This window comes from Lactuca sativa, chromosome 6 (genome assembly GCF_002870075.4).
Source record: "Lactuca sativa cultivar Salinas chromosome 6, Lsat_Salinas_v11, whole genome shotgun sequence".
Lineage (NCBI taxonomy): Eukaryota > Viridiplantae > Streptophyta > Magnoliopsida > Asterales > Asteraceae > Lactuca > Lactuca sativa.
In genome coordinates this window covers 205,658,900-205,668,206 of record NC_056628.2, presented here as the reverse complement: position 1 = coordinate 205,668,206, position 9,307 = coordinate 205,658,900, and the positions used below count along the sequence as shown (strand labels likewise).

The 9,307-nt window shown below is 37.2% G+C and overlaps 1 protein-coding gene across 1 annotated transcript; it reads left to right on the top strand.

Moving 5' to 3' along the window:
* Window positions 1-246: 246 nt before the first annotated feature.
* LOC111914218 (uncharacterized) lies at window positions 247-5,683 on the top strand. The gene is made up of 8 exons (XM_023910000.1): window positions 247-649; window positions 1,424-1,429; window positions 1,528-1,587; window positions 1,684-1,860; window positions 1,971-2,107; window positions 2,529-2,759; window positions 2,850-3,414; window positions 5,547-5,683. The coding sequence occupies exons 1-8, from the start codon at window positions 247-249 to the stop codon at window positions 5,681-5,683; spliced, it is 1,716 nt and encodes a 571-aa protein (XP_023765768.1).
* The last annotated feature ends 3,624 nt before the right edge of the window (window positions 5,684-9,307 follow it).

The window sequence follows — 9,307 nt, the reverse complement described above, 5'->3', positions numbered from 1 at the left end:
GATACTTTTCGCCTCATAAGTGCATGTACCACTGCTAAGGAAATACGTGATAGGCTAAAGGAACTCTATTTGAGTGACGCTGATTTAGAACACTCTGTGCAGAAATTGCTTCTATCAGAGTTTGAAGCTTTTGCATAAAAGTCTAATGTAAAACTAGATCAGACATTCAATCGATTCAATCATCTGTTGAGCAGGATGCTTAAACACAATCTCAGGTGTGAAGTTATTTAGAAAAAAGTCACGTTCATGAATGGATTGAGATCTGAGTGGAAAGCGATTGTGTCTATTGTGAAGGCACATGAACAGTTCAAGAGCTACTCATTGGTAAAGCTTGTGGGAATTCTTAGATCCCACGAAGATGAAGTTACGAAGGAGGTGAAGATTGGTTCTAGTTTGGGATCCCTAAAATTAGTTGTGAATGGAAAGAAGGCGTATGAAGATGATTCGAAATCTGATCTTTCTGATAGTGAGATTTCCAAAGAAGACAAGGCTTTGTTGGCTTCAAACCCCAAGAAGTTTTACAAGAAAAATTTCTCTCGTTATCGGAACAAATACAGGCAGGGTGGCAATTCCAATTCTAAAAAGGCCAGAGATGAGGGTTTCAAGAACTCTGAAACTGATGAAGAGAAAAAGGAGAAAAAGGTTCTGGGTGATTCAGTCTACGATTGCAACTATTGTCATGGAAAAAACCACGTTGCCAAGGACTGTGTGCTAAGGAGGATAAATGAGAAGAAAGAATCTTAGAAGGATGAAGCTTACTATCTTCAGAAGATAGAGGAGCTTCGGAAGAGGAGTGCATTAAATGTCAAGTCGGTGTGGATCGTGTAAGAGGGAAGTGATGAAGATGAGTGTGTTAAGGTGTGGTCGACTGGCTCCGAAGACGATGAATTCAGGAAACCCACACATGGTGGATGCTTTGTGGTAAATTCAGAAGAGTAGGTCTATGAGAGCAGGTGTCTGATGGTTCAGAACGGTGTTGCAGAACAGAGAGGATATGCAACCGACGGCTGTCAAAATTCCGAAAGTTGTTTCGCAGCAAAGACTATTTCATAGCAAGTGACAGAATGCGAAAAGGTCATCGACAACGTACACTCTATACTTAAATCTCTTAACATTCCTGTGTCTTGTTATGATTCAAAATTAGACGATTTAAAATATATTGTTTCTAATTTTAGTGATAGTTAAAAAAGAACTCATCTTAGTAATGCTAATCTAAATGATCAAATCAGCAGGGTAACATTTAAAAGTAAAGAGAGGAGGTTAAGGACAGAGAAGTTGGAAGTTAAGCTCAAGAGATCTAAAGATGACATTATTTATCTTAATAGAGACAATTTTGCTTTTTTAAAACAAAGGAACATTTTTTGTTTAATTGACAAGCATTTATATTTCAACATTACTCAATTACATCCTGATTGTGAAATAGGAAAAGGTTTGCACAAAATGATTTTGCCCTTTAATTGAAAGAGGAAGAAATCGATGCAGATTGTTATAAGTGCGAATCCATCATTTCTTCTGATGATGTTTCAGATTCATATAGAATTGGACTCGAGAAAATAGAAGACTACATTAAGTTCAAAGAAGACAAAAGTATGTTGAAACATTTTCTAAACGATAAGGACAAAAAAGAAATCAAACAAAGTTCTATGCATAAGTATGACTCATTGTGCAATAAATTGAGTTCAGAAAATGCTCATGATCATGAGAATATTTCTGAATTTGATGAGAGCAAAATAAGTGAGATTTCTGTGGAGGATGAAGTTGATTGCTCAGAGTTTGTACAAAATAATCCCGAACCAAAGAAAAAGTTGATTTATGAAAGTTCAATTGAATTCGTTCATGTTATAGAAAATAAAGGTTCAAGTATTTTGAATGCAAAAGCCACAGTTTTCCAAAAGTACAAACTGTTCCGAATCAAGTTTTTGTAAAAACTATACGGGACAAAAATGATACTTCCGAACTAACGTCCATAGGTAATGATGATAATGCTGATGGATGTGATGAATTTTTCTGGTCTGGACCAATTGACAACTCAGATGAAACAAGAGGTCTTTCTGAAATAACCTCATGGAAAACGAAAGGAAAATACGTTTTGAAACCACTGAATCAGGTTGACCTTCATTACGATCAAGGCCGGTCCTAGTGGCGCTAAAAGTGTTCCACGTGAAACCTCTTTCAAATAGACCTATATGCCAACCTGAAAGCAGAAACCAAAGTCTAACATTCACAAATCTGTTGGTGAAATGTTTGAAAAGAAAAGACAGATGAATGCTAGATATAGGAAAAATTTGCAAGAAAGAAAACATTTATGGAAAAATAAGTATTCAACTCAAAGTTTTGTTAAATCAGAAAGAATTTCAAATCCAAATAAGAATTCTTCTCCAATTCAGAAACCAAAAATAAATTCCTTTTCAAAACCAAAGCTTTCAACTCCACATGTTTCAAAATCACATGCTTCAAAAATGATTGAAAAGCAACACTCTAAGTTTTCTCTGAAAACACAGTTTTCAAAAGCTAACATCCCACCATAGGATGTTAAAGACAAAAGTAAGGTTGTTTCGGAACCGAATATTTCTCTTGAGACACATGAAGCAAATGTGAAAAAGGAGAAAAAGTCATTTTCAAAACAAAAGGCTCTAAAAATTAAAGAAAATGTTCAAAGAAAATCCACTTTTGTTGAAATGAATCTTTGTGATGCCAAAGTGGAAGTTTTCAGAATCAAAAAGGGGAATAATCATGCTTTGAATCAAAAATCGTTTTGGGTTGATAAAACACAGATATTTCCCGCTCTTAAGAAATCCTCACAAGGACCCAAGACCGTTTGGGTTCCTAAATCTCTATGAATTTTGTAGGTTATGCATGATGAAAAGTACGATTCAGAATGGTATATCGACATCAGATGTTCACGGCACATTATTGGAAGGAGAGAAGAACTAAGGGAATTCAAATCGTTAAAGGATGGCGATCGAGTAAAGTTTGGAAACAATGCTACCGGAGAAATGAAAGGCTATAGGATAATCACAAATGGAGAATTCTCCATTTGGAAGGTAGCTTATGTAGAAGGCCTACAACATAATCTAATAAGTGTTTCGCAATTGGTTGTTGGTACTGGACTAAAGGTGTCGTTTAATGATGAGGGTTCTGAGATAATAGAGAAGAAATCCAAAGCAGTGCTTCTGAAGTGTAAAAGAAATGGAGAAATGTATCCACTAAACTTAAAACTGATCAAAGGGAAGCCAACCATTTGCCTTCTTACGAAAGCATCTTCGGATGATAGTTGGCTATGGCACCGAAGGATCTCCCACCTGAATTTCAAGAATATAAACAAACTTGTACTTGGCGATCTTATATGTGGCCTTGCACTTCTGACATTCGAGAAGGAAAATCTGTGTGCTGCTTATGAACTTGGAAAGCAAAGTAGGAAGAGTCACTCAACCATCATCAATACCAGAGTTTGTGTTGCATTTCCAGCTCATTTGAGGTATAAAGTCTATACCTTGTCTATTCATCTATTAGATCCCTTCATGGTGTAGTTTAGGGCTTAAGGAACCATTTTTGGAACCATTCATGGATGCAAGCATGTTTGGGGTCAAGACTTCAGATCCAGAGTCTTTAAGGGACTCCATGGCACAAAGGTGCCAACTTTATGGCCATGGGAGTCCCATGCATCATAAGAACCACTTTTTAGGGATATTTGAGCTAAATAGCCCATGCATGAACATAAAGTTTGTAACTATACGTGTTATATTGACCCTAGGAGGCTAGATCTATGTTTTGGATGCATTAAGCCCGACTAAAATCGAATGTATGAAATTTAACTTTGGAGGACTCGACGAGTCATTCTTAGGACTCATCGAGTTGGGTCGTGGTTCCCCAACATTTTCTATTACTGAACATACTTGTTGATTCTGGAAGAGGACTCGACTAGTTGGACATGTTTATGGACTTAAGGATCAAAGAACTCGACGAGTCTAAGGATGAATTCGTCGAGTTGAGAGAAAAATGTCCCAAATGATATGAAGAGGAACTCGATGAGTCCAATGATGAACTCGGCGAGTTGAGAGAGAAATGTCCCAATTTATATGAAGTGGAACTCGACGAGTTCAAGGATGAACTCGGCGAGTCCAAGGAAGGACTCGAAGAGTTCAAATGGAAATCTCGATTCTGTCATGAGGAGAAACTCGACGAGTTAGAGGGTAACTCGATGTGTTAGATCGCGAATTCAAGATTCTCTGAATCATGGAACTCGATGAGTTGAGTCAACTAGAATGTTGACTTGGACCAGAAGGTTGACTTTGACCAAAGTGTTGAACTTTGACTTGGCCATTAACCAGAGTTGACCCTTAAAGGGGTTATAAGTTTGAAAGAGTAATTCAAGTGATGGTATGTGTAGGATTTTGAGGAGAGTTGATCCCAACACTGAGGACAATTCAGCTACTTCATGACATTGAGGTGAGTTACCTTCCAGTAGAAGTGGGTCTAAAGCACCAAGGCTAACCCACTAGTAGGTGAGTATAGTTAAGATGATTGTATTTGTGATAATTGTCTGGTATGCCACTATCTGTTATGATTTATGTGCTAGTATGCTATGTAGTTATGTGATAGTGATAGATAGGAGACTAGTCCCTAGACCCGGTTAAGATATACTGGCAGGGTAGGTCGGGCACCCAGATATGTCTGACAGTATGATATGCTCTGTTATTATGTGGTAGTGGTGGGGGGTGAAATAGTCCTTGTAGCCAGTTGAAATAACTGGAGGGTAGGTCGGGTACCCAGATAGGCTTGGCAGGGTAGGTCGAGCACCCAAATATGCTTGATAAGGGATAGGTCGGGCACCATGATATGCCTGACAAGGGTAGGTTGAGCACCCAAATATGCTCAGCAGGGTAGGCCGGGCACCCAGATATGCATGGTAGTATGTTTGTTGTATGGTATGTGGTATGATGGGGGAACTCACTAAGCATTGTGCTTACAGTTTCTGTTTTTGTTTCAGGTCCTTCTTATTTGAAGGGAAAGGAGTCGGTACGGTAGCAATGCATCACACACACACGATTTCCGCATATGAGATTCTTAGGATTTGTACTCTAACATTGTTACTATGTGATGACATGATTTTCGAGCACCCAGATATGCTTGATAAGGGGTAGGTTGGGCACCCCGGTATGCCTGACAAGGGTAGGTTGAGCACCCAGATATGCTCAGCAGGGTAGGTCGGGCAGCTAGATATGCCTGGTAGTATGTTTGTTGTATGGTATGTGGTATGATGGGGGATCTCACTAATCATTGTGCTTACAGCTTCAGTTTTTGTTTCAGGTCCTTATTCTTTGAAGGGAAAGGAGCCGGTACGGTAGCAACGCATCACACACACACACGATTTCTGCATATGAGATTCTTAGGATTTGTACTCTAACATTGTTACTATGTGATGACATGATTTTGAGACTTATGATCCATGGATTTTTATGAAATGAAATAAATTGATGATGGTTTTTATAAATTGCTATATCAAAAATGAAATTTTTGGTTCGTATTTTTGGGATGTTACACAGATTGTCAATCTGAGGAGATATTTCCTTCAACGAATCCTATGACAATTCCTGTCTCACTTTTATATGAGGAATATCCGAATTTGTTTGATGAACCTGAAAATGCCAGTTACTCAGAATCAAAGGCTAAAGATAATTAAACCGATGAGTTGAAGAAGATTATTGATGACATTGCCGAAAAGATTGACACCGAACCACCAATTCTAAAAGCTTATGAATTACCATTTCTACCAGCACCTTCTGATGCTCCATTCCAGGGGGAGAGTTCCACTTCCACCTCATATACCAATGTTCCAATCTAGGGGGAGAATCTGGTTCCGAATGAAGATTCACATGCAAACTTCTCGGGGGAGAATGAAAATAATGACTCCGACGTACAATAGGAATTCGAAAATGTGAATGCATAATTGGATCCCACCTACGACCCACATTATCATCCTTTGACAAAATGGACCAAAGATCATCCAAAATCTCAAGTGATCAGAGTAGCATCTTCAAGAGTTATTACAAGGGCACAACAAAAAGGGAATAAAACTGCATTATTTTCAAAAATGGAATTTTGCATGTTTAATTCCTTCATTTCAAAATTCGAGCCTAAAAATGTGAAGATTGCTCTTGGTCGTGCTGATTGGGTTCAAGCTATGCAGGAAGAATTGAATGAATTTGAGAGAAACAATGTTTGGAGACTGCTCCCTACTCCGAAGGATGCCACTGTCTTCAGAATGAAATGGCTGTTTCAGAAAAAATTTAATAAGTAAGGGAATGTGATTCCAAACAAGGCACGACTGTTAGTGAAGGGTTACTACCAAGAGGAATGTATAGACTACGATGAGTTGTTTGCACTAGTTGCAAGACTTGAATCCGTTTGGATCTTTCATGTATATGCAACTCATAAAAATTTTGAAGTTTTTCAAATGGATGTGAAGTGCGCATTTCTGAATGGTGAACTCGAGGAAACGGTCTATATTGAACAACCACCAGGCTTCGTAAATGAAAAGTATCCAAATTATTACTATGTTCTGGATAAGGCTGTGTATGACAAGCTCCAAGGGCATGGTATGAAACCCTCACTCGTTTTCTAAAACAATCAAAATTTAAACAAGGTTCGGTTGACCCAACCTTTTTTCGCAAGAAAGATGGTGACCATTTAATGATCGTTCAAATTTATGTTGATGACATCATTTTTGGATCGACTAATCCTATATTAACAGATGAATTCTGAAGACTGATGGAAACTAAATTTGAAATGAGCTCAATGGGTCCTATTAACTTTTTCATTGGTTTAGAAATTATACAAAGTTTAGAGAGGATTTTCATCAACCAAGAAGCTTACACGAAGAATTTGCTAGCGAAATTCGGTATGGTGGGTGATTCAAAGGTCAAGGTTCTAATGGCGTTCGAAACGAAGCTTACACCATCCTTGGACAAGCCGACAACATATATCACTCTATATCGACAGATGATTGGGTCTTTAATGTATCTAACATCGAGTTTTCCAGATATCATGTTTGTTGTTTGTTATTGTGCTAGGTTTGATGTGAATCCACGTGAAAATCATATGATTGTTGTGAAGAATATATTCCGATACCTCAAAAGAACCAGCTGTCTCAAAATTTCGTATCCTTCTAATTCTGTATTCTTTGTGCAAGCATATTCCGATGCTGGTCTTGGTGGATGTAGTCTCGATCGCAAAAGCACATCTAGGGGATGTCAGTTTCTAGATGGCAAACTTGTTAGTTAGCAATCTAAGAAGAAAACTTATGTCTCCCTATCTACTGCAGAAGCCGAATACATCGAAGTTGCATCGTGCACCTCCTAAGTTGTATGGATTTTGAATCAGCTTAGGGATTATGGGATCAACAAGAAGAGGATTCCACAATATTTTGATTCAGAAAGTGAAATCAGAATCTGCCATAATCCAGTACAACACTCTAAGACGAAACATATAGCACTGCGATATCATTTTATAAAGGATCATGTTGAGGATGGAAACTTTGAAGTATATTTGGTTAGATCCTCTAATCAGTTGGTTGATATCTTCACAAAGGCCTTACTTGAAGCTACGTTCAATCGTAATTTCAAGGGCTCGGAATGATAAAAGTTGCCTCAGTTTTGAAATCCCTTTCGTAACCGGAATTTACTGTTCATGTTCCGAGCATCGAAATAGTTCAGATTCTACTGTTCATCAGGGTTTTGGAATGCCTTTGTATCCTTTGTAAATTAATTGTCTTCCGATTGATTCTGAGCTTTGAAATGCTTCGGAAGTTGCTGTTCATTTGTGCTTCGAGATTTATTTTCTTTATTATTTTTATTTATTTTCTGTTTTTTTCTTTTTTATTATTAGTTTTCAGAAAATTTAAAACCCACAAAAGTATTTTCTTTATTTTTGTTTTATCTTTTTTAGAAAATCCAAAAATTACAAAAATAGTTTTTTATTTATTGTGTGTTATTTTTAGAATACGTTCATAATTTAGGTACATATCCTGGTTACCTCAATTCAGAACAATGGGGCAGGTACAATTCCGAATCCATGTATTAGCTAAGTGTCCCTAGAATCATGTTATTGTATGTTGTCCCAAGCCTCTAAGAATCTATATTTGAAGCCTTAATGAAACTTTCATTCCGATCCTTTCTTCCCAATCAGGCTAATAATTCACATAAGTCATTGAACTACCTTACTCTTCTCACAATGAGTTAAGAGTTGATTGCTTTGTCACTAATATATAGCAGAGGTACACTTTCTCCTTCGAAACAAACCTCATATTTCTTTATCAAACTTCGTATTCATGAAACATAACCCTTGAGACTCTCAGCATCTACCACTGAGGTTTATGGTCATACAACATCTGTGTTGATGATCATGAAATTGTTATCACCATGATTTTGAGTGAAACTCAAAATCCAAAACCAATTTCTGAATTGACGGTGAACAATTAAGTGTTCTAAATTTTTCATCAATGAATTGATGATTAAAACCTTTTTGGCTAGTACCGTTATCATATGAAATCTCTTTTTCTTTTTGAGTGATCTTAATGAAATGTTCTTGACCTAAGACGTTTCTTCCCAAAAGATCCATATTTTTATTTTTTTTCTTGATATTTCCTTTATATGCAACCACTTAAAGAATATCCAAAGAACACTTGTTATTATGGCTACATTGGTCAAACAGTTACTTCTTCTAGATTTTCGAACTTATCTTGAGTTTCGGAATTTGATTGAAGCTTAAGCCACCCTTGCTGCCTACATAAAAGAAGCCTTTCACTATTTCTTAATAAATAGATGATTGTAATTCAACGAGATGCCAAACAAGCACTTCGGAGTTTCTCTTGACTCATAAGGAAGAGATCGTTGTCCAAGATCCATTTGAATTGCATGTTATATTTATTTGACATCACAGAGTCCCAGAAATTTAATTTGCTTTATTTCTTTCTCTTTGGCACACCCTTTCACAAAAAGCTTTAGGATTTTTCAAAGTCTGGTTCTTATTCCGACTGATTACTGTTATTCACAAAACAAGTTATGGTGGAGTGGCATCTTATTCCGAATAAGTCAAAACTGAAACGGCGAGTTCTTTCAGATAAGGATTCAAATCAGGCGCGTTTATTTCAAATCTCTGACATCGCGCGTGTTAGCTACAACAAGTCTAATGCATGATTAGCTGTCACACTATCCCAAGCGACTTTTACGGGATATGGGAATGTCAACCTTCAATCTTATCTCACCACTCATAACGTATAAAAGAGTTTTCGACAATTGATTTTTTT

Excerpts from the sequence above, each read along its gene's own strand:
- LOC111914218 (XM_023910000.1), top strand. The coding sequence starts at position 247 with ATGAATGGATTGAGATCTGAGTGGAAAGCGATTGTGTCTATTGTGAAG. Across the intron at positions 1,861-1,970 it reads TATAGAAAATAAAGGTTCAA|GTAATGATGATAATGCTGAT; the intron begins GTATTTTGAATG and ends TAACGTCCATAG. Across the intron at positions 2,108-2,528 it reads TTTTGAAACCACTGAATCAG|GATGTTAAAGACAAAAGTAA; the intron begins GTTGACCTTCAT and ends ATCCCACCATAG.